The 25111-nt window shown below is 39.8% G+C and overlaps 1 protein-coding gene across 1 annotated transcript in view; it reads left to right on the top strand.

The window, feature by feature from the left end:
• The first annotated feature begins 11892 nt into the window (after positions 1-11892).
• The window catches only part of Txlnb (taxilin beta), a 47751-nt gene continuing 34532 nt past the window's right edge, over positions 11893-25111 (top strand). Inside the window, exons 1-2 of the mRNA XM_048354193.1 lie at positions 11893-12033; positions 15133-15587. Coding sequence (XP_048210150.1) covers positions 15146-15587 — 442 coding nt within the window. The 5' untranslated portion in view covers positions 11893-12033; positions 15133-15145. The remainder of the gene's footprint in view (positions 12034-15132; positions 15588-25111) is intronic.

Here is a 25111-nt window from a genome sequence, read left to right as displayed (position 1 = left end):
AATTTCACTGACTTTCCTGCTCAGGCTGCTTTAAACCATAATCCTTAGATCTCAGCCTCCTGAGTAGCAAGGATTAGAGGCATGAGCCACTGGTACCCTGAGTATCATGGTACATATCTGTAATCCCACTACAGGTAGCTCTGGCAAAAGCATGAGACCTTATCTGAAAATCAAATGAAAAGCAAAGGACTGGGGGGAAGGGAGGTTTGGCTTCAGTGGTAGAGCACTTGCCTAGCAAGTGCAAGAATTGGAGTTGAATACCAGGATCACAAAAAGAAAAGACCAAAAGTATGTGTCTCCTTACTGCCAATTCCTGATGAGTTCTGCTATCATTAGTTAACAATATTTCTCACTTGCATTGTGTTAAAAATGAATAAACAAAGGTGCATGGGGTAGTCATTACCCCTACTCCCATGCAGCTAGCATATCTAGGGAAGATAAAGACAAAGACAAGCCAACACCTGGGACTCAGCTCAGCATTGCGGGAGGCAGACACTCCACAGAGGAAGAAGGAGAAAAAACAATGCCGAGCAGTCACCACTAAGGTATGGAGGAAACAGGGTAAGGGACAGGGTAGAAGTCTTGTTTTGTTTTGTTTTGTTTTGGCCAGTCTTAGGCCGTAAACTCAGGGCCTGAGCACTGTCCCGGGCTTCTTTTTTTTTTTTTTTTTTGCTCAAGGCTAGCACTCGGCCACTTGAGCCACAGCGCCACTTCTGGCCATTTTCAGTATATGTGGTGCTGAGGAATCAAACCCAGGGCCTCATGTATACGACACAAGCACTCTTGCCACTAGGCCATATTCCCAGCCCAGGGTAGAAGTCTTACTTTCTGGTGGCAGAGGAATCACTCCTGGGCAAGGAATATAGAGAGAGGCTGACCATGTCTATGTTAGCCAACTGTGGTGGCAAGGTAGGCCTACTTTGATGCTACCATGTCAACCTTGCCCAAAACAATTCTGGCCTAGTTTTTGATTAACTAAGAGATCTTAATTTCATTCCCCTACCAAAAAAAAAAAAAACCCAAAAAACAAATAGAAGTACTACTTATTTAGAAATTTTACAACTTGAAGTTGGGGTTGCGTGTCTTGACCTGTTTCTCCTTGTGTAAAGAAAACAATGTAGGCTTTTTATAATTACAAGGTAAAATAGTTAATTAATTATTTGGCTCTGTGCGCATGCATTGCAGAGAAACTGAAGTGGTTCTAAGCATACATAAAATAAGTACCCCTTGAAGAATGAGGAAGTAACTATTGCAGCTGGTAAGTGGTTTCGATCGCTAACCACAGAAGCAGCAGCCAGCAACAAATCGGATTTACAAAGTAAATATAATTTCTACTGTTGGACATAGTCTGTTGTTTTCTTAAAGGAAATATATTTTAGTTTTGCACTGTAAAAAACTCAGATTAGCATTTTTCAGAACATTAGGAATCAAATGCACTGTCATAAAAAGCCTAGAAAAAAGGGAAGTAATTGTCTCTTCTAGTTACAGAGGATGCTCAGAATCAAAATGGTGTGTGACTAATAGAGTCCAAATTTGTGTGGCTCTTATCTTTTCCATGTCGTGTTCCATGTTTAATTCTATAACAGAGCAGAAGACAGGACCCACAAGAGGAGGCCCACAGCCAATACCACACAACAAAAGACAGATTAACAAGAGAAAAATGTAATGGATTTATTGAATCAAAGTTTTATGTGGCATAGAATTGCAACAGTCAGATTGAAGATTCAGGAGAAAAAAAAACTAGGAAAAGCCATTATTTTTTACTCTCTGATTTGATAGAGAATAGACAGCCTAGAAGAAATAGGATTGGACAAAAAGGTATGCACTGATAGAAAGTAGGGAAGCCCAGCAAGGCCTGTCTGGCCAGATTCTTCCTGGCCTCTCTGGGTGGCATTCCTTCCTTTGGGTGTGGGGCAAGACCCTTCTAAAGAAGGTCTTATGATCTCTGATCAGACAAGTTTGGCCAGATAATTTCTTTCTGGCCAACCCTTATACAGAAAGGCAAGGGAAGGCTAGAGAAATACTTGTAGGTTTTATGACTTGCATGGGGGAAAAGAGGTTCTAGCTTCCATGGTCCATCTTGGGGAAGAGGAGTCCCGGTTTCTTTGACTTGTTTCTGGGGAGAATGAGAGGTGAAACACAAGAGGCAAGAGAAGGCCAGAGAGACTTTGGTGTTGATGTTCCTGGGCTGCTTAGTTCATCCAAGGGCCAAAGTCTGTGCCCCAGTATCACCAATGACTCAGTAACAAACATTCCAAGTTCTGTCTATGCCAAGCTTCTTCATGTTACCTGACTCTACAAAATAGTGCATACATTTGAATTCAATTTAGGATTTTCTTCAAATTAAATTTTAATGGAACTTTCCTTTCCAGAAATAATAATACACAAAGAAAAGCATTTTATAAAATGTGTTCCTAAAATGGGAAATAAATAATATGGATGCAATACACTCCTTAAGATATTGGCTACTGTTGGCGCTTTGGGCGCAGACAGAAGCTAAAAGAACCTTCTAGAAACTTTGGACAAGGTTTTTCAAAACCCAAAGTTAAGCTTAAGCATTAAGGCTGTATGTCTGCCATTTGACAATAGGATAAGACAATGTTAATATCCCACAGTACTTTTCAAAGTCAACAGAGTAGTTCTAAGGGCTAAATATGCAGTAATACAAATGAAGCACAACTCATTTCTATGAAGCTGACTCTCCTCTGTCTTGCTCACAGCTCCTGGGGGCTGGGCAGGTTTTGGTTTGCCAGACCCTTTGCAAACCCTGGTCGTGTCTGATGGACATGGGGTGGGCACTAGCCAGACCAATATGTGGATTGGACTGGAAACCAAAGTTGGCCTGATTTTGAGAGAGACTGAAGCAGAAGTGGGGGATGGAAGCTGACTCAAAAGAAAGTTCTGAGATAGGCTATGGCACTTGCAAAGTGAAGAGGAAATAGAAATTATGAGTAAGCAACAGAAATTGGTAAGAAGCCTTTAGAGGAAAATGGAGCCGATATACAAAGAAGCTGAGACAAAGTCTGTGGTTCCTGACTCTGAGTGGCAGTGCTCCTTAAAGTCCCCAGTGCCATTATTATGCGCATTAACAAAACAGTAAATAGGCATTTTCTTGGGGTTAACTACAATAAATCTGTAGAGGTTCCTCACAAACAAAAAAGCCTTCACACTGATCCTAGCCTAACTGCATCTTATGCTGACCCAAAGCACCATCAGTGAGAAAATGACTTCCTGTGTCTTTCAAGTAAGGAAACAGTTGCTTGTGCAAAATGCAGGTCTTGATCCAAAAGACAATTGAAGTTTTTCCAGCTCACTCACAGAAATTCTGATTTAGCAATTTAAAATAATGAAAAGTACGGAAGAGTTAAAGACAGATTAAAAGATGAAAAGAATTAGGAAAGCCATTCCAGCCTTTGGTGGCTGGTGCCGGTAACACTAGCTGCGCAGGAGGCAGAGATCTGAGGATCCAGGTTCAAAGGCAGCACTAGCAGAAAAGTCTGTGAGATTCTTATCTCCACTTAACTACAAATAAATAAATAAATAGATAGATAGATAAATAAATAAATAGATAAATAAATAAATAAACTGGAAGTGAAGTTGTGGCTGAAATGGAGCTGTGACTGAAGTATTACATAGCTAGACTTGAGCAAAAAGAAGCTTAGGGACAGTGCTCATGCGCCAAATTCAAGCCCCTAGTGACACGCGTGCGCACACGCACACGCACACACACACACACACACACACACAACCTAATTCATTAATGTTAGTTGGTGCTAGGTAAATCCTCTCCCTTTACCTCTAATTTTTTTTTTTTTTTTTTTTTTTTTGCCAGTCCTGGGGCTTGGACTCAGGGCCTGAGCACTGTCCCTGGCTTCTTTTTGCTCAAGGCTAGCACTCTGCCACTTGAGCCGCAGCACCACTTCTGGCCATTTTCTATATATGTGGTGCTGGGGAATTGAACCCAGGGCCTCATGTATACGAGGCAAGCACTCTTGCCACTAGGCCATGTCCCCAGCCCCTTTACCTCTAATTTTGAGTAATGTCTAGTTTGTATTAAATTAATGAATTATTTTTTTCTTTTTGCTGATCCTGGGACTTGAACTCTGGGCCTGGGGGCTGTCCCTGAGTGTCTATGCTCAGGGCTAGAGCTCTACCACTTGAGCCACAGTGCTACTTCTGGCCTTTTCTGCATAGTTTGTTGGAGATAAGAGTCTCATGGACTTTCCTACCAGGGTTGGCTTCAAACTGTGATTCTCAGATCTCAGCTTCCTGAATAGCTAAGATTACTGAGGTGAGCCACCAGCATCTAAGCAAAATTAAATTTTATCTCTTTAAAAATTTTCCCTAGTGATCAAAAAAATTGAATGTGTCTTACTCTTACCTGAGCCATAAATAATTCCTTGTATATACCATGAAACATTTCCTCATTCATTTAGCAGTCTCGTAGATCATGGAATGCTTTATTTGCATATTATAAACCTAAAGGATTCTATTCAGTGCCAGGTCTATTCAAAGTGTCTGACCTTTTGCAGGAAGATCAAAGACAGACTTTGTATGAAAGAAACATGAAAATATAAGCTCTTGAGGCTTAGACCAAATATCTTTCCTTTGACCTATGATCCAAAATTTATATATTTTGGATACATCACCTGATGAATTTTCTCTTATATTAAGTAGATATGTTGTTGATTTAATTTCTCATGATAGAACTTCAATTTCTCAGAGGTTTTGAATAAAGAAAAGCATCTCATACTTTAATATTTTATGAATTCAAATTTCCAAATGCCAGCTTCAAATATCTGACAATAAGCAGAGAGCTGTCAAAATAAGACAGTTCAACAGAAATATCATGTACATTTGCATACAGTAATTACATATTTCCATGTCAGTTTTTACACAGACATTTAAATCTATGTCACTATCCATTCTGGAAAAATGCAAAATCACATTAAATCTCACAGTTTTATTGAACAATATAGATCTTGTTACCTTTCAACATTTAATAGCATTTTAATACAAAAAACGTGTATTGTGGTATGCCTTACAGAAATCCCACTAGACTGATACTTCTTGTTATTCTTTGGCCCATATCTTTCTAGAACTGAAAGTTTTGCTCTTAGATTGAAAGCAGTCACTGTGTTTCCTCTCAGACTTTTCAGTGGGCCTAAGCTACTTATCTATGGGTTTGTTTTCTTCTTGTCAGCACAAAAGTAAACTTCTTTTCAGCTTAAATCTCTGATATAAAAAGCATTTATTTAGGGGCTGGGAATATGGCCTAGTGGCATGAGTGCTTACCTCGTATATATGACATCCTGGGTTTGATTCCTCAGCACCACATATATAGAAAAGGCCAGAAGAGGTGCTGTGACTCAAGTGGCAGAGTGCTAGCCTTGAGCAAAAAGAAGCCAGGGACAGTGCTCAGGCCCTGAGTCCAAGCGCCAGGACTGGCAAAAAAAAAAAAAAAAAAAGTAGACTGCTTTGCATATTCTATTACAGCAACACAAAACAGATAATTACAACTGCCATCTTCTTTTCAAGCTAAATACACAAGTCCATTGAAGCAAAAAATTCAAAGGCAAATTCTTTGTATCATTTTTTTTTAAATCAAAGCTTGTAGTTTCAATTGTGTGTGTATGTGTGTACTTGATGGGATTTTTTTCCCCCCTCCATTTGTTTGGTGTTGCTTCCTCCCTTAAAATAATACTCATTCTTTAGTTCTTAAGATAATTAGCTCTTTGCCACTTATACCACAGCTCCACTTCCAGCTTTTTGGTAGTTAATTGGAGATAAGAGTCTCACAGGGACTTTTCTGCCTCCACTGGCTTCAAATCTCGATCCTTAGATCTCAGCCTCCTGAGTAGCTAGGATTACAGTCATGAGCCACTGGTTCCTGGCTTCCTTCATGTTTATCTTTTTTTAATGTTCTTCAACCTTGCTGGGGTATTTAATAGGAAAGAAATTAGGAATCTGTCCTTCCCACAGACACCATGATTCCATTCAGCTATCATTCTTATTATCTAGGTCCCATGTTGAATCTAGGAATACCATGTTACACAAATCCATGGAGCCTACCTCTATTTTATTTGAATAGCAACCCATGGAACTAACAAAGCACCTCAGACATGATGCAGCTACAATTTGAAGTCGTAACGTGTACAGTTGCTAATTCATACAAACTAGGGAGCATAAAATGGTTTAATGATAATAACTATGATATCTCTTCTTAAATCTTGAACTTGAAATAAGGAGCTACATGCTAAATTAATCTAATCTAGGGATAACACAGTTAAGAAGGAGATACTGGAAGGCTGTCCAAGGTCAGACAGGCAGATAGACAGATTCAACAATATCTGTTTCTAAGACAACCAAGCCTAAGAAGAAATATAATGAGGAGCACAAAGAGATAAGGAATCAGAGTATGAATGTGTGCTCCCTCTGTTCCCCCATTTTTCTTTCATGTCAACTTAATGTAGAACAATAATCACACAGACTTTTAAAATAAATGCAGTTCCTCAGTAGCATTACAGCACCATAAGAGAGAAGAGCAGTCATTCATGATCTATTAACTAGGTGACCACCATACCACACCATTGTTTTTTCATCACATCAAAATAGCAGACTCTCCTTTAAGTCGATGTTCAACCCTAGACTCCTGAGAAATGCTTGTGACACTCGGGTAGGGGTGAGAAGAATTTAGGGTCTTTGGGAAGTAAACAGAACAGGAAAGGTAAACCCTGTAGCCATTAGAAATCCTCAAAAGTGCCTTTGAAACGAGTCGAAGAGCTTACAGAGTAAAACACCATGGATCTTTCGTCTGGGGAGACTATTTCTTTAACTATTGGGAGAAGGGCTTTCTTATTAGGGACAAATGATCTTTCATCAAATGTCATCTGCAAAAGATGGATCGGAGTGACTCTAGACAGGACCTCAAGGTTATGTTAGGCTTCAAATGCTTGTCAGTCTTTTGATAAACAGATTCTATCCCAATGGACAGCCCAGAATACTTTTAAACAAGCCATCGATGAAATCATCATGTGTCTTATGAAGAGGACTAAGAGAAGAAATGCCTATGCTTCCGTCATGGGCTCTTGAGCCCTTCTCTGACACACAGGCATTGGAATGCAGAGCCTGTTTCAGAGAATGTCATTGCAGCAGTACATAGCCGCCTTCAAAGCCCAGCTTTATTCTGTGGGAGGAAAGCTGACACACAGTCCTATGCTTCTGAAACTACCACTTCCAGAGGAAGGATTCTTCAAGGAGAGAAGGCTCAATATTACTGCAGGATGACAGACTTTTATTCTGACCTTCCAGGGAGAAAATATTGACATGAGTCTACTCTCCCTTGTAGAATGCACCCAGGAAGAGCTTCTTAGTTCAGATTAAACAGAGAATCAATAGAAAGGAGCTTAGCCTAAAACTTGCCTGCATTACTTCTAACATGTCCGTGATTAAATTGTTACTATGAAAAAAATTTAAGTGAAATTTAATAAGGCTATTGAAGTTGAGCCCTTTGCATACAAGTGTAGAACCCAACATTTATCCAAATTTCAAACTGCTCATTTTATTCATGACAGCCAGTCTGCTTTATCCTTTATAGGAAATAATCTTTGTTTGCTTAATTCTAGCTTAACAGAAATAAAATAAAATCTTTTTCACAGGCAGTGAATCATAGTTCCCACATGTTGAGATCGACCACACACAACTAGTTCAAAAGAGTTGTCACCTTAAGAAATATAATTATTGTAAATTTGATGCACAGCTCAAGACTAATAAAAAAATACCTGGCTAGTCACAGCCTGCATTTTTCACAATTTTTTTTTTTTTTTAGTAACAGTGGTTATATCTGCTGAGTAAGAATACAATGTTCTGATATTTGCACCTTTACCCCAACCCAGATTTAACCCAGGTAAAATACATATCTACGTATCATGATATGACAGAATGGATTCTCCCACTTTGACTTGGTTCTAGACAGCAATAAAAATGCCATTAGTATGGGAAATATTAAGTCCCATTCGCAAGCTTAATTTAATTTTTTCTTATCCATAATATTTGTACGACCTTATGGAAAACATTATGGTAATTCAGTATATGTATATAATGCATAATAATCAAGTGAAGTAACAAGTATTTCCACTCTTCAAACATAGTCATTTTACTGTATCAGGAACTTTACACTCTAGCTGTGCTGGAAAATGAGAATTCTTTCATTCTGACTTGCTTTGTTTTTTGTTGCTTTCTTCCTTTCTTTCTTCCTCTCTTTGTTTTTTTCTTCTTTTGATGCTTGGTTGGTTGGTTGGGTTTTGAAATGCGGTATCATAGTCCATCTGGCCTAGAAGTTGTTCTATATCCCAGGCTGGCTTTGTGCTTGTGATCTTCCTGTCTTTACCCTCATGTACGATGATTACAGATGTGAGCTACCACACTCAGCTTTCTGTGCTTTGATACCTCTTATTGAACTTTTCATCCTGCCGTTCTCAGTCTTCAGTAACTGTCTCATTCCATTCTTTGCCAAACTGTCTTACTGGTTTCCATAAATGAGTGTTATTTGTCTTAGGGTGACTGACTTATTTCACTTAACATAATTACACCCATTTCCATTCATGTAGCTGCAAAAGATAGGATTTCATTCTTTTTCTATGACTGATTAATATTCCACTGTGTATATAGACCACATTTTCTTCATCCATTCATCCATTGAAGGAAATCTGAGTTAATTCTATATTTTAGTGAGTAAGAATAGTGTTGCATTAAGCAAATATCTTTTGGGGTATAATCATCTCCTGAGAATACATACCTACCAGTAGAATTCCTGGGTTATATACTAGTTCTATTTTTAGTTTTCAGGTATTTTAAAAGAATTTAACATAATGGCTATAGTCATTTATAGTCCTAACAACTATATATCAGGGTTTCATCTTCACCCTGTCCTCACTAGCATTTATTATTTTATGTCTTTTTTTTTTGAGGATTGCCATTCTAACTGGGACAAGATGATACTTAATTGATTTTTAATTTACATTTTATAAAGACCAATCACAAAACTCCCTTATGGATCATTCTCAGGCTTTTGTTCTGAGTCACAGAGGAGGGAGTTTCCCTCCTGTCCTGAGTGAGACCACCTACCTGGTAGACAGCCCATCTAGGGTTTACCAGGGCGTATGTGGCCCAGAGTAAAGTCTTTTAAAGCTAGTGCCAGAGGGCTGGGAATATGGCCTAGTGGCAAGAGTGCTTGCCCTGTGTACATGAATCCCTGGGTTCAATTCCTTAGCACCGCATGTATAGAAAACGGCCAGAAGTGGCGCTGTGGCTCAAGTGGCAGAGTGCTAGCCTTGAGCGGGAAGAAGCCAGGGACAGTGCTCAGGCCTTGAGTCCAAGGCCCAGGACTGGCAAAATAAATAAAAATAAAGCTAGTGCCAGTTTTCTGAGGCAGTCATGGGCCAAAGCAAGGCTTCCAGAAGCAGAAATGATGGCTTCTGTGGTATCCAAAGTTGCGGTGGTCCGTGCAACTGGAGTGGTGTTGCCGCAGAGTGATGGGGAAGGCCCCTGAGGAAGGGCCGGAGACAGCTCCCCCTCAAGGCAGCTGAACACAGGAAGGGGTCTGTCAGCTGTCACTAGGGCAGCAACTGGCTCACACTTGACAAGGCTTGCCATTTAAAACAGCAAAAGGTGCTTATAATAAAGTCCTAGGAAAGTAACATGATTATCAGTAGTTTCTAGGGCTTAACTCCCAGTGAAATACCCTTGGAGAAAGTTGGGTCCTTCCATCTGCTTTTTTTTTTTTTAGGGTTTAAAATAATATCTATTTTAATGTTATTATGTAAAAACTGTGAGTCTAAAGATGCACACCTACTCTCCCCTCTCTTTGAGGGAGTAGAGTTCAAATTCAGGGCTTCACATTTGCTAAGGAGGTGCTCTACCCCAAGAGCCACTTCTGCAGTCTCTTTTTCACTGGTTACTTTCAATGAGGATTTTCATTTGACCCCAAGGCTGGCCTGGTTTACAATCCTATTTGTGCTTCCCTTTGCTTCTAAGAAAACAGGCGTGTGTCACCAGGCCCAGCCATTGGCTGAGATGGAGTCTTGTGGGCTTTCATGCTAAAGCTGGACTTAAACCACAAACCCCCAGTCTCTGCCTCTCAAGTCTCTAGGATGATAGGTTTGTCACAAGTTATTGTGAAGGTCTATTTTCATATGAGTACATAATGGTATCAGTAGTCATTTAGTTCGGTTATGGTCACCTTTTTTCCTTTAAATTGATTTCAACATTATTTAAGTTATTTTGTTAAAAAGACTCTGTACATTACTTAAATTAGAGAAGCATGGGCATATCACTAGGATTTACTTAGAACTCCGACTGCGTTGCTCCTATCCACAATGTGATGCTACCCAACCTGAAATGTTTACAAAATACTTGGCAACAACACAATTTTAATTTATACATTTTACTAGCAAACAATTCAGTAATTTTCTTTTATGTCTTCCTTTCTGAAAAAATTTTATGTTGACCTCTATTTGTTGGGCACTTTCTACATAAAGTACATGTCTCTTCTGAATGCAGAGAAAGAAGTAGGAAAACATTTGAGAACAGGAAGCTTTCATTTCCTTTTGCTGCTGTAAGAACTGACCACAAATTTAGTGGTTTTAAAACAATACAACTGTACTATTTTAAGATTCTGGTTGTTAAATGTCTAACATGAATTTTGCTAGTTTATTATCAGCAGAACAGCATTTTCTGGAGGCACTACAGAAGAATGCATTTCTTTTTCTTTCCCAGCTTCTAGAAGCTTCTTGTACTTCTTGGCTGATAAGCCTATACCACTCTGACCTGTGCTTAGAGTAGCAGATCTTTTTTTTTTCCTGACTCCAACCTCCCATGTCTCAATTATAAGGACCCTAGGAATACAGTGGGCCCACTCAGAAACTTCTAAATAATGCCTCCACATCAAGATTCCTAACTTAGTCACATCTGCCAAATCCCATTTGCCATAAAGTAACGTATCACTGACTACAGTGATTAGGACACGGATATTTTGGGAGGTGACATTATTTTGCCTGCTACAACTGTGCCAGATTAGCCACATAACAAAAGCTGGTGGAAGAAATCTGCCCCTGCTGGGGAGAAGTGTGGACACACATTCTCCAGAACAAGAAAAGAGGAGATAATCGAAGGTAAGAGAAAGGCAGGCTGTGTTGAGTGCGGACGAGATTTGCAGAGGGGAAGAGTTGGGGAAGAGTTGCTGTGCAGGGTGGGTGAGCTCAAGCTAATGAACAATGCTCCTTCAGGGACTTCTTCCCTCGGGGCTCACCCAAGACACCATCCCTTAGCAAGGCTGCCATCCCAGGCTGTGTCCATCATGTGCACAAGAAGATGACACAAACCCCAGCTCCAGATGGCCACCTCCATTTGCAATTTGAACTCGGCAATCAAACCGAGCAGTGCCATGGTCTGGTGGCATCTGCCATCTCCTCTATGCCATGCCCTCGTCTTTCTTCTTCCATGACGGCTGGAAGAAACCTGACCTGAGCCAGCGCAGTCCAAGAAGGGGGCAAGAAGGAGCGATGGCTCCTGAACCACACTGGAGAGAGCTAAGAAATCAGCAAACGTGATGCCCGTCTCCCACCCCCACCCCCAACATGACATGGTAAAGAGGAGCACTTGCAGGGGCTTATTTCACCAAAGTTTAATTTTTTTTTTTAAGGACAAAACATGGAGCGTGGAATAAAATCTACCAGCTGCTTTTACTCTCTTAAGACATTCCCTTGACGACAGCTCCTGAAGCTTGGAAGCTTTCTCTCTTGCTGGGTCATGCCATGTTCCCTTCCCCGCCCCCTCCTGCCGCCTGTGGGCTCTGTGTGTGTGTGTGTGTGTGTGTGTGTGTGTGTGTGTGTGTGTGTGTGTGTGTGTATTTGGTTTCTCTCTCCCCTGTAAGAGCACAGCCCTCTTCTTGTTCCTGCTGTTGCTGCTGCTCTGCCTGGCTTTCTGCTGCCTCTTTCCTCTCCTTTCTCTTCCTGCTTAGCTCCTGGCCCTCTGGTAAGTGTGACACACACTCCCCTGAGCCCGGGAGAAGAAGGTGCGCTTTGTAGTGCTGGAAAGGTGCAAGCTGGAGATGGCCAGGGAACTACTGAAGAACTTGCCGTTGTTGTGGGAACACTCCAGTGTGTGGTTCAGGAAGGGAAGGGCCGTGTGGGACCATCCGCTGGGACCACCAGTACAAAGGGAAACTCTCAGAGGAGGGAAGGGGGGTCAATAAAGTTTATATAAGATAAAATTCAGAAATTATTTTCTTGGCTATAAAATGCATTGCTATAAAGAGACAATTGAAAAATAACAAAGTTCTCCATTCCCCCACCCCCACCCCACTACTAATTTGTCTAAGTTGTTTTAGGGGTTGTACTGTTATGGCGCTTTAAAATAAGTGGGAAAGTTCCTTCTCCCTTGTCTTTGCGTTTGGAGTTTGGGGAAGTGAAAACAGGACTAGCTAGTATAATAAACAGGACAAGTATATAATAAATATACTCGATAATTTCATTTTTATTTTATTTTAGAGATAAGTAGGCAGAAAGACAGACAGACAGATAGACAGGTGGAGGGGACAAGGATAAAGGTCAGTGGTAAAGTACTTGCCTAGGACACCTGAGGCCTGTGTTCCTAGCACAACACCAAAAATACAGAAATGCCAACACTAAAATAAAAGTGGCATAGACGTTCAAGGAATATCCATGGGACTAAGTATGAAAACTTGAACAATTGTGACATCTGGTGAATGAGTAAGTCAAGGACAAAAAAGAAAAAAAAATTGCAGGTAGCATAATTACAGCAGAACTATGAGACACATTTTAATTACTTACTTGGAAAGTTTGGTTTACTTTAGATTTTTTTCCATTCTAAAATATTTTGAAATCCACATAGGGATTTAAACCAGTGCTTACTATTTTTAATTTGATTTTAAAATTATTCTCTTCACTTCCAAGGATAAAGTGCTACACACCATGACTCATTTTAGAAGAGCTTAAAATAGCTCCTGACTGGACAGTGGGTGACATGAGTTCAGGGGAGGCAGAAGTTATATATAGATGAGTGTGTCTAATGAGGAGAGAGCAGGAGAAAGACGTTGTAGTGCTAGAGACCATCAGCTTTATAGATAAGACCATTTTACTTGGTAAACGTGGGTGAATGACCATTGCTGAGCTTACTTGCTGGAAGTCCATGCAGACTGAGTGTGAGCACTAGGTGGGTGGTCAGCTCTGAACAGTGACTTCTCCCATTTGACTTTGGCCCTGAGCATGGAAGAAGGAAGCCAGACAGTTGGAAGAAACAATTTTTTGTTTTCATTTTGATACCAACATAACAGCAAAACCCTGTGAACTGGAGGGCCTTGACACCTTTTTATGCTGCTAATTCATTAGCAACTATTAAATATTATTTACAAATAAAATGTATCATACCTTAAATGTCTAAATCTATCCACCCTAGAAAGGGCAATAACCAGAAGTCTTGGAATCTTTTTTTTCTTTCTTTTTTTGGCCAGTCCTGGGGCTTGAACTCAGGGCCTGGGCACTGTTTCTGAGCTCCTGTTGCTCAAAACTAGCGCTCCACCACTTGATCCACAGTGTTACTTCCAGCCTTTTCTGTGTAGTTTATTGGAGATATGAGTCTCACAGACTTTTCTGCCTGGGCTGGCTTCAAACCATGATCCTTAGATCTCAGCCTACTGAGTAGCTAAGATTGCAGGCATGAGCCTCCAGTGCCTAGCTTAAGTCATGGAATCTTTAACTCAACTCATTCCCTCAACCCATATTTCCTAAAAGCTCATGGTATATCTGAATTATTTCCCTCACTGATTTACTTCCTGTTTATTATACGCGGGTATTTCTTTTTTTAAAAAAATTGTTAAATTTTCTAATGGATTTTTGACTTAGAAGAGAAAGTTGCCATCTCTTTTCTTCTAGAAGGAAGTCATTTTAGAGTAGAACAAAGAATATTGTAGATATTTTAAAAATTAATACAATAAACATGATCATGTTTCCAAATTAATTGGCTTATTTATGACCTCTCTCATTCTCTATCACATTTTTTAAATGATAATAGTTTGAACCTCATAAAAACTTTTTAAAGTGATATTTACATGTTGCCCTCTGGGAAAAAGAGATAAATATTTCCTATTACTGACATAATAATATGTTTACATCAAAGTATACTAATCCACTGTTGACTGGTGGAACAAAATAGAGCTTAAGGCATATGTATGCATGTATGTATGTATGTATGTATGTATGTATTATTTAAGCCAGTCTTGGGGCTTGAACTCAGGCCTGGGTGCTGTCCTTGGGCTTTTTTGCTCAAGGCTAGTATTCTACCATTTGAGCCACAGCTCCACTTCTGGCTTTTTTGGTGGTTAATTGGAGATGAGAGTCTCAAGGACTTTGTTCCCTGGGCTGGTTCTGAGCTGCCATCGTCAGATCTCAGCCTCCTGAGTAGCTGGGTTTATAGACATGAGCCACTGGCACTCAGCTTAGGAACAAAACGATGATAAATGATTTTAGTAAGCACAATAGTTTTACTAAATACTTTAACTTTGAAAAAGAAGTATATATCCATGTAGCTCTAGTGATTGTGAACTACATAAGAAAATCATAATGCATAATAAAATAACAAATAGTCACAAAACAACACATTATTACTAGGTAATTCTCAGTAATATTGGATACTACTGAAATCTGAAGATCAAATAAAAAATATGCCAGTAATAGGACTTGATTTGAAAAATGGTTTTTGTTGTTCCTACCTTACTAATTGTAGGGCCAATGGTTTATGAAGGTACATCCCACATGGAGGTTTTGTTTTGTTGGTGTTGTTTGTTTGTTTTTGCTAGTCCTGGGGCTTGAACTCAGGTCCTGGGCACTGTTCCTAAGCTTCTTTTGCTCAAGGCTAGCACTCTACTACTTGAGCTACAGCACCACTTCTAGCCTTTTCTGTTTATGTGCTGCTGAGGAATCGAACCCAGGGCTTCATGGCAAGCACTCTACCACTAAGACACAGTCCCAGCCCTGAGATCTTTTTAAAAGATATTCTTGCCATTAATGTGTCATTGGGCTAACTGGGTTAAAACTTAACTGTGTTTACCACTAGATACCAGTCTTTTATGGAGGCTAATCACTCGAAACAGCTCTCAGCCAAACCAGCACAGCCATCAACACCCCCAAAGGACAGTTCATCATCACTCAATCAAAATGTCACAGGAAAGCAAAATGGCCAGGATTCCTCAACTTCACTCCAGGCACCAGAGCATGTGGCAAGTGTACACGGTGAGAAAGGAGCTCACGATATCTCGGACGAATTGAGTAGACAACTGGAAGACATCCTAAGCCTGTATGGATCTGCTGCCAGCACAGCAGACAAAGAAGACCCTGCCCAGACCAAGGAGCAACCTGAAAGTGCAGAACTACCTGACCATGAAGATGGAGACTGTGAAGAAACTGAAGAGGCTGAAAGAGAGTCCACTGCTCCTGGAGAGCCATCCAAAGGGAAAGACCCAGCCAGCAATAAAGAGCAAAAATGGGAAAAGAAGATCCTGAAAGGATTAGGCAAGTAGTTATACTCTATATTAATGTGTGTGTGTGTGTGTGTGTGTGTGTGTGTGTGTATGTGTGTGTGTGTTGGTACTAGGGCATGAACTCGAGGCCTGGGTGCTGTCCCTGAGCTTTTTTGAGCAAGGCTGGAGCTTTACCACTTGAGCCATAGTTCCACTTCTGGTTTTTTGGCAGTAATTGGAGATGAGAGACACCTGGACTTAACTGCCCAGGTTGGCTTCAAACTATAATCATCAGATGTCAGCTTTCTTAGTTAGCTTTACAGGCATAAGCTGCCAGCCAATTATATTACTTAAAAAATAATAAAACTACAAAAACAGTGGACTTCTTTAATGTTTACTAAAAACTACATCTAATATTTGGACTATAGTAGCCCCGCAGGACTTCCCTAAGCTGCTTCTTGCTTTGTTTGTCCCCAGCTTCTTTGTCTTGATTGAGGTCACATGAAATTTTCAGCATGTTTTTCATCGACTCCCTATTGCAGTGGTAATTCCCCTTGCTTTTAGAGAGAAGATTTGACTTTTTAAAAAAATATATATGTTTTAAGGCCTTGGTCAAATTCCAAGTCCCAAATTTAGTTCATACTAAGGTACCCCCAAAACAGTCCCTTCCTGAACATCCTGCCCTGTTCCAAAACCACTGCAATCATTCTGATTTTTTGCAGTTATTCAGACTCCTGTGTCCGTCCCTGTGCCCATTTCCTACTGCCACCACCACAGTCCTTCCGACACTTGACTCTTCCATCGATCATTTAGCTTATAACTAAAATGGCATGTTCTTAGGTCAACTCCAGATAAAAGTTCTAACTGTTTGAAATCTTCATTGTATCAAGCACTTTTTTCTTTAACTAAACAGTATTTGAAATTTTACATTTAATTTGGGGATCTTTTATCTGAGGAGTAGAGTATGTATGTTTTTAGACATCACTGTATGCCTATTGCTTAGGTCAAGCAGTGGCATATTCTAGGCTCAATAGGTATTTATGAATATCTGTTGGAAAAATTGGGAAATATTGATTGGGAAAATTGCTAATGCTTGAGCTAGAGGAGTTTACATCTAAGCAAAATATAAAAAATAAAGGTAAATTTTTCCCATAAAAATGATTATCAATGAGATCACTTAGTAATATGCTCCATGACTACCTATTTTGAATAAACAAGACTCATCAGAAATGTTTGGCACTGATTGCAGGAAATACATACTTCATTGGCTTAATAAGTGTCTGTTAATGCTTTGTCATCATGGGACACCTTGCTAAGTATACAAAAATGAAGAAGCCATGTTCCTTTGGTCAGAGAAGCAATGGATGGATGGATGGATGGATGGATGGATGGATATAAACTACTTTGTATATAGAGAAGTGCCAAAACAGGAAGAGGATTTTCTTTTTAAGAATGGGAGGCTGGTAAAAACCAACAATAGTGTGAGAATATTGACTTCATAGACATAACTGAAAATATGTTACTGTATGTAGTAAAGTCCCACTACTGAGCTATCTTTTGGGGAGAATTTCACTGACAGTATCACTAAGTGGTACTTTTCTTATCATGCTGGGCTAAACTGCACATCACCTTTTCTCCTCCATTAAGTTTTCTGCAGCAATCATATGACTGTCTCCCATGCTAGATGGATAGCCTATCAAGGGCAGTAGTGACATCTTACTTCTTGCTGGAAGAGAGGTTGGAAGAATGAGTGGGCATTGGGGTTCCAACTAGATTCTAGCTTCAGTAATAGACTAGTATCTGGAACACCCGAAGTATATTTACATTTGAGTAAGATAGCACTGTGATGAATAAAAGTCATTGCTTTTATGATTCCAAGAAGGGCTAAATAATACCGCCCAATAACCTACTCGACCCACTCAATATGAAGATTAATCTTTAAAAATTTCTTCCCATTCCAAAGTACAAAGTTTGAACAAATCTAGTTATTTTTTAATATTAAGATAATACAGTTGCTCTGTATTGCAGAGCAAGCCTCCTTCTCTAAGCAAAACATCTCAGATATGTCCCTTTGAATTAGTCATGTTTAAGTTTCCATAGCAAGTTTCCATAAACACTTATTTCAGAGGTAAACAATTTCAAGTGTTTCTAACCAGTATGTTCCTAATGGGTGTCCTTAGCCATTTTACTTTATCATCTTAAAACTTTTACCCAGGAATCCTCTGTAGAGTATACTGTATTGAAGGGAAAGATAGAAGGAAATGAAGGGTAGAGTCCAAAGTTCTGGCTTCTAGCCTTTCTTCCATGAGTTATTTTATAATATATATTAAGATTACAGCTATAGCTGGGTCCTGGTGGCTCATGCCTGTAGCCTAGCTACTCAGGAAGCTGAGATCTAAGGATCCAGGTTGGAAGCCAGCCCAGAAAGGGAAGCCCATATGGCTTATCTCCAATGAACCACCAGAAAACCAGAAGTAGAACTGTGGTTCAAAGTGTCAGAGCAGTAAAGCTCAGGAACAGGTCCAGGCCCGGAGTGTAAGCCCTACAATTGACAAAATAAAAAAGCTTGAAGTAGAGGTGTGGTTTAAATGCTAGAGTGCCAGCCTTAAGCAAAAATGCCAGTCAAGAGCATAAGACTCTGAGTTTCAAGCTCCAGTACCAGCACACACACACACACGCACACACACACACACACACACACACACACATTATTACTAAATAATTACAATCACACGATTATCAAATAATAATGGATATGAATTCTGTCTCTTTCTAAACTTACTGGTCCAGGATGACCTTTTTTGGTTTTTCACAGCTGAATCTTTGACCCAAGCATTCAGGACTTGTTTTTCTTATAGAGGATGTGTATTCTCCTAAAAGCAACATACTATAGCCTGAAGCCGTTGGGAGCATTTTTATTTTTATTTGTACAGTTTCATACATTAGGCCGTGGGTACATTTCTTGTACAATTTGTTACCTTCTCCCTCATTCCCCTTCCTCCTCCCCCTTTCCTCTCTCCCCATGAGTTGTTCAGGTGGTTTACACCAAATGGTTTTGTAAGTATTGCTTTTGGAGTCCTTTGTCTTTTTATCCTTTGTTTCTCGATTTTGATATTCGCTTTCACTTCCCTAGTTCTAATACCAGTATATACAGTATCCAGGATACTCAGATGAGGTACAGTGATAGTGTGAGTACAACCACAGGAAGGGGATACAAGAGGATTATCAACAATAGAAGCTATGGTTTCACATGGCATGTTGAAAGTAATTACAACAATGATATAACACTTGTTTCCATAACATAGAGTTCATTTTACTTAGTATCATCTAATGTGTTCATAAGGGCATAGCTATTGGGCTCTTGTGATCCTGTTGTGATTAGCCTAAACCTGTGCTAATTATTACCTATGAGGGAAACCATAGAGTCCATGTTTCTTTGGGTCTGGTTCACTTCACTTAGTATAATTTTTTCCAAGTTCTTCCATTTCCTTATGAATGGGGCAATGTCATTCTTTCTGGTAGAGGAATAAAATTCCATTGTGTATATGTACCACATTTTCCTGATCCATTTGTCTACTGAGGGGCATCTGGGTTGGTTCCATATTTTAGCTATGACAAATTGTGCTGCGATGAACATTGTTGTGCTGGTGGCTTTAGTGTGTTCTTGTTTGTAGTCTTTTAGGTAGATGCCCAAAAGTAGCTGTTGGGTCATAGGGGAGCTCTATGTTTAGCCTTCTGAGGAATCTCCATACTGCTTTCCAGAGTGGCTGAACCGGTTTACATTCCACCAACAATGAAGTAGTGTTCCCTTTTAGCCACATCCCCTCCAACATTTGTTATTGTTAGTTTTCTTGATAAAGGAGATTCTTACTGGGGTGAGGTGGAATCTCAATGTTGTTTTGATTTGCATTTTTTTTATGGCCAGTGATGCAGAGCACTTTTTCATATGTCTCTTGGCCACTCTTGTTTCCTCATCAGAGAAGTCTCTTTTTAAGTCTTTAGCCCACTTGTTGAGGGGGTTGTTGGTTCTTTGAGGTTTTGTTTTGGAGGAATTTAATTTTTTTAGTTCTGCGTATATTTTAGATATGAGGCCTTGGTCCATTGTATGGCCAGTAAAGATCTTTTCCCAATCCATTTATCTTGCAAGCTATGCATTTGGGAGCATTTTTAAGTAGAGTCTCTTTCCCCTTGGTATCTGAACTGAAAGAAAGAAAAGAGACTTCCCAGTATATAGCTCCCTGCCATGTCCCATGAATATCTAACATGTCCCCCTGGTCTCCTTCACCCCCACTGCTTACACTCAGCATTGGCTTACTAATGACTCCTTTCACAACCTTATGTTGCCTGCATAAGCACCACATAATAACAAGCACAAGACAATGATATCATATAATAGACCTTCTGCTATTTCACTTGTAACTGATGAAACAGGAAATCACAGGTTTGAAGCACAAACCTGGGGGTTGAGGAAACAAAGCTAAAGCCCAGGTCCATTCTGAGCTCAGAATCTATCTACTCAACCTGATAATTTTATAGACAGGGAAATTAAAGCCCAGGGACTTTAAGAGTCTGCCAAAAGAAAGAAAGAAAAAAAGAGTACTGGATGACTTGATGTGATTAGTCACAAAGAAAGCAAGGGGGTGGAAGTGGTGTTCGCATCTCAGGATCAAGGTATGTAGAAACAACTGGCATGTTGGTTGAAGAGTACTGACGGCAGCTTAGTTAATGGATCTTGTCCTCCTGCTGTTGAGAAGTTTCACAATTATTCTTTTCTCTCTGAAGTGTCAATAATTTTAGTCTATAAAATAAACAGATCATAGATAAAAGAGGAAAAGGAACTTGAGAATTTTATTACATGTCAAGGAATGGGGATATGAGACTTAAAGAAAAGCAAGATGGATAATCCTTATAAAGAGCTTCTATGGGGAAGAGTGGTAGAACCCATTATGGAAGGTTGAGGAGTGGAGGAACCCCAAGTAAAGGGTCATTTTGTATTCAAGAAGCCTCCAGGTGACAGTAACTCTTGAGATCTGTTTGCACCAAAGGACAGATCCCAATCTTGTTAGATCCCTCCTGGACAGAATGACTCTGTCTGCATCTGCTATTTACATTACTAAAAGAAAGGTTTTCAGAGCCATTTCCGTGACTGCAGAGGGGTGTAGTTCCTCTGAGGAACCAATGTCAAAGAAATATATCTGGAGTGGGATATTTTACTCACCCACACTAGGGGTGGGTTTCAGTACTACCTTCTGAGAGGTCTTTAACTAGGAAGTTGGTATTTCTATAGTGTCTTCAGACACCCATTTACTTAGTCTTTCTTAGACTGGCTACTTTCCAAGATAGTCTGATTCATCCATTTTCCACTGTTATCTTTATATTCTAAGAGGATACTATCTGTGGGTTAGATGCAGATGCTAAATGTTCTAGAAGGAAAGAGGGAACATCAGAGGAATTTAAGGAAAAGAGGAGTTGGCAATGACTTGTGATATCTAGGGAAGCTAGAACTTCGAGCAGAATCTGCATGGAGAGGCAGATTAGAGAAACAGATACAAGGGGAGAGAAAGTATGTTTTGAGTAATTATTAGCAATCTCCTCTGACCACGGCAGGAAATAAATGTGCCAGTACCTCACTACTCTTTCTGGACTTTTAAAAATGTCTTTGTGAAGCTCAATATAGACCTACCCTATGACCCAGCCATACCACTCCTAGGCATCTATCCTAAACAGCAAAACCCAAGATATCAAAAAGACATTTGTACTTCCATGTTTATCGTGGCACAATTCACAATAGCCAAAATATGGAAACAACTCAGACGAATGGATCCAAAAAATATGGTACTTATACACAATGGAATACTACATAGTGATTAGGAATGGTGAAATATTGTTATTCGCAGGGAAATGGTCAGAACTCGAACAAATAATGTTGAGTGAGACAAGCCTAGAACACAGAAAACAAAGGGGCATGATCTCCCTGATATATGACTGTTAACAAAGGGAGACGGAGAGACAGTAGAGACCAAGTTTGTGAATACTGTATATGTTCTTGATATATTGTATATTTCATATATGTCTACCTGACCTAGACAAGGAATAGAAAAACAGGTCGTAAGATATCACAAGAAATGTACACACTGCCCTACTATGTAACTGCACCCTCTTTGCACAACACCTTGTAAAAAAATTTATGTTCAATTAATAAAAAAAAGTCTTTGTGATTGTTAATATTTTAAGTACATCATCAGATGAACTAATAAGTCAGGGTCCACTCCCCAATTACATGAGAAGCTATAAAATTACATAAGGGCTCTAAAATACAAGGGACACAAGATGTCAGCCAAGTGGGAAATATTGTGGCTAGAAAATACAGGCAGGGTAGTACTTTCCAAATTGGTACTGGCAATAAAACTAAATGAAATAAAACCTCTGATGAAGAGAAGGACAGTACTAGGTAGAAGAATTTTGCTGAATTTCGAAGGTGGATGAAAACTTTCTGGGATGACAAACATACTGCCTAAGCAATGCTGCTTTGGTTTTGGTTGTTTAAATTCAGTTACAGTTACAATTTCAGTTCTAGAATCATCTAACCTTAAAGGCTGAACTAGGGATCCATTTAATCAGCCCATTAATTGTGTGTGTGTGTGTGTGTGTGCACACGCACACATGTGTGCCAGTCCTGGAGCTTGAAATCAGGGTCTAGGCACTGTGCCTGAGCTTCTTTTTGCTCAAAGTTAGCACTCTACCACTTGAGCCACAGCACCATTCCAAGCATTTTGGTAGTTTATTGGAGATAAGAATCTCACAGACTTACTACTGGGTTGGCTTTAAACATTGATACTCAGATGGAAGAGGACATTTAATCTTCTCCTATTTTAGGTTTTGATCACAATGCATAGATATCAGAAAGAGAATAGAGAAGCACACATGTTATATTCAAGGCCAACTTTTTTTTTTTTTTTTTTTTGGCCAGTCCTGGGCCTTGGACTCAGGGCCCGAGCACCGTCCCTGGCTTCTTCTTGCTCAAGGCTAGCACTCTGCCACTTGAGCCACAGCGCCGCTTCTGGCCGTTTTCTGTATATGTGGTGCTGGGGAATCGAACCTAGGGCCTCGTGTATCCGAGGCAGGCACTCTTGCCACTAGGCTATATCCCCAACCCCTCAAGGCCAACTTTTAACCTTAAAGATAGAACATGTGAATTTTGGAAGAGAAAAAAGATATAATTCTGTGCGCATCAAATCCGCATGTTATCATCAAATTTAGTATAGACAATCATTGCTATGTTAAAAGTTTGAGAAAAATCCTGGTCCACGTTTCTGGCCCAATTGTTTGAATTTCTGATTTTTAATTTTCTTCTTGAAGGGTGAAAAGTTTTTTTTATTTCTTTGATGTCAAAATAATTCTTTATAGTCCCATGTAACTGTGCCATGATCCCAGCCATACGCAACACTGTGGTTCCTGCCACACAGGTAGTTGCCTTTCCTGTAGAGTTCCTATTAAACTGACCACTTCCCACCACATGCCTTTTCCAGCTTTAGTGGGAGAGAAATGAACCTTGCTGTGGAATGACACATTAGGAAGCAATAATCACCTCCGGATAGAAGAATGCCTCCACAGAAAGTCATTTTTCTTCTCGTGTCAGTTAACTATGACCCTACTTTTGTGGCAATATAATGGTAGCTTTTCTTAGAAGACAAGCACGTCACTGCCCGCTACCCTCCACCATGATCATCTCACACAGCTCTGGAGTCCAACAAAACCAACAAATGTTCAAAATCTAAGGTCTCTGAGTTCAGAAACTTGTGAGTTTTGCACATTCTCCAAGTTCTTAAATTTTTTTGTTTCTGTTGCTGTTAAAGGGAGAAATAACATTTGAAGCTATATAGACCCACCTGAATAGGAACCTTCTACCCAAAATAACAGATCCTCAGAGCAAAGACAGACCTAGGAAATATGAATATTAAACAATAGAAATAAAGGGCTGGAGATATGACCTAGTGGCAAGAGTGCTTACCTTGTATACATGAAGCCATGGGTTCAATTCCCCAGCACTACATATACAGAAAAGGGCCAGAAGTGGCGCTGTGGCTCAAGTGGCAGAGTGCTAGCCTTGAGCGGGAAGAAGCCAGGGACAGTGCTCAGGCCCTGAGTCCAAGGCCCAGGACTGGCAAAAAAAAAAAAAAAAAAAAAAAGAAAGAAAGAAAGAAAGAGCTACTCTTCATGACTACAGAAGAAAAAAAAAAAAAGGAAAATAATCTAAACACATTTTGTCCAGGAAGAAGGATCTATTGGATCCATTCACTTTTTATCTTCCTAAGCAAGCCATGTCACACCTCACAATGAGAGGTAACCCAGAATTCACTGTCACAGAACGACCTGTTTTACTTCTAGTCAATCAAGACAGTATTCATGTGATGAATGCAATTAAAGTTTGTGTTACTTGGCTTTATTATCAAACATTTACTATGAACAGTAAAGTACTTAGCAGAAGGCTAAAAACTGTGCTCAGCCCTGGCCTCAAACTAATCAAACAGTATACTCTCTCTTGACTTTTCTAAGTGACTGTGATTCAGGACCCTAGTCTTCCTATGAGCACCACCCGCTGTTGACGTCAAGGTCAAGTCAAGGGTAAAGGAATGGCCTGACCAATGCAGATCATGTGGGCTTCTAGAGATGTAATTAGAAGCACTTGCTTGGCACGAGTGGAGTAGCAATTATCTTTAGGTACAAAGGACATAGCCTTGTGCCACAGGCTATAACTGGAGAACCAGGGCACCTTTATCCCCCTACTCAACCCACTTTCTCTCTTGTCTTATGCCCTGTTTCCTGCCTGAACTTACTGGGTAAAGATAAACTAAGCTAACTGTTGGGAATGTGGCACTTTGTTTTTGTTCGCTTATTTTCTTGCTTGTTTTTTCTCTAGGTTTTCCCCATGCGAAAATTTCCACATGAGAATGTAGTGATTTAAAACAGGAAGAGTCACCTGGAATTCAAGCCTTATCAGTGCCACAACTGATTACATAACTTTGGTCTTTCCTAGTCCTTTGTTACTTATCTAGAAGACTCCACTGTCTGGATGGCCTTTGAGGGTCCTTCTAGACCTAATTTTCTTTGATTCAATGTAGTGTTGCTAGATTTAGTAAATAAAAATACAAAGTGCCCAGTAAAGTTTGAATTTCAGGCAAATAACAACTAAGTTTTATAACTAAGTGTGTCCCATCCATCTTTCATTTGACTCCACCTTAATCCGATATTCTCTGCCTCAACAAAAGGAAAGCACAAACTCTAGCCAAGGAGAAATATCTATTCTTGGGGAAAGGTGGTAAAGTTGTTAGCATTCTTCAGGAGATTTATATTAGGAAACAAAGGCTCTGTTGGGTGGCACGGCTCACTGCTCTCACTAGACAAAGAAGTATCCTAGATAGTTGAGGATAGAAAAGATCTCCATCTTGAGTGAATAGCTTGAAAAGATATGATTAGCAGTAAACATGGGAGGTGGTATCCCAAATCTTCCTTCCAACTTGGAAGAGTTGCTTGAAATCTTGAAGGCAAACTGTCTACACAGGGCTTGGTGGTGTG

The sequence above is a fragment of the Perognathus longimembris genome, chromosome 9 (assembly GCF_023159225.1).
Source record: "Perognathus longimembris pacificus isolate PPM17 chromosome 9, ASM2315922v1, whole genome shotgun sequence".
Lineage (NCBI taxonomy): Eukaryota > Metazoa > Chordata > Mammalia > Rodentia > Heteromyidae > Perognathus > Perognathus longimembris.
The sequence above is the reverse complement of the archived record's forward strand: the minus strand, read 5'-3'. Positions and strand labels throughout refer to the sequence as shown.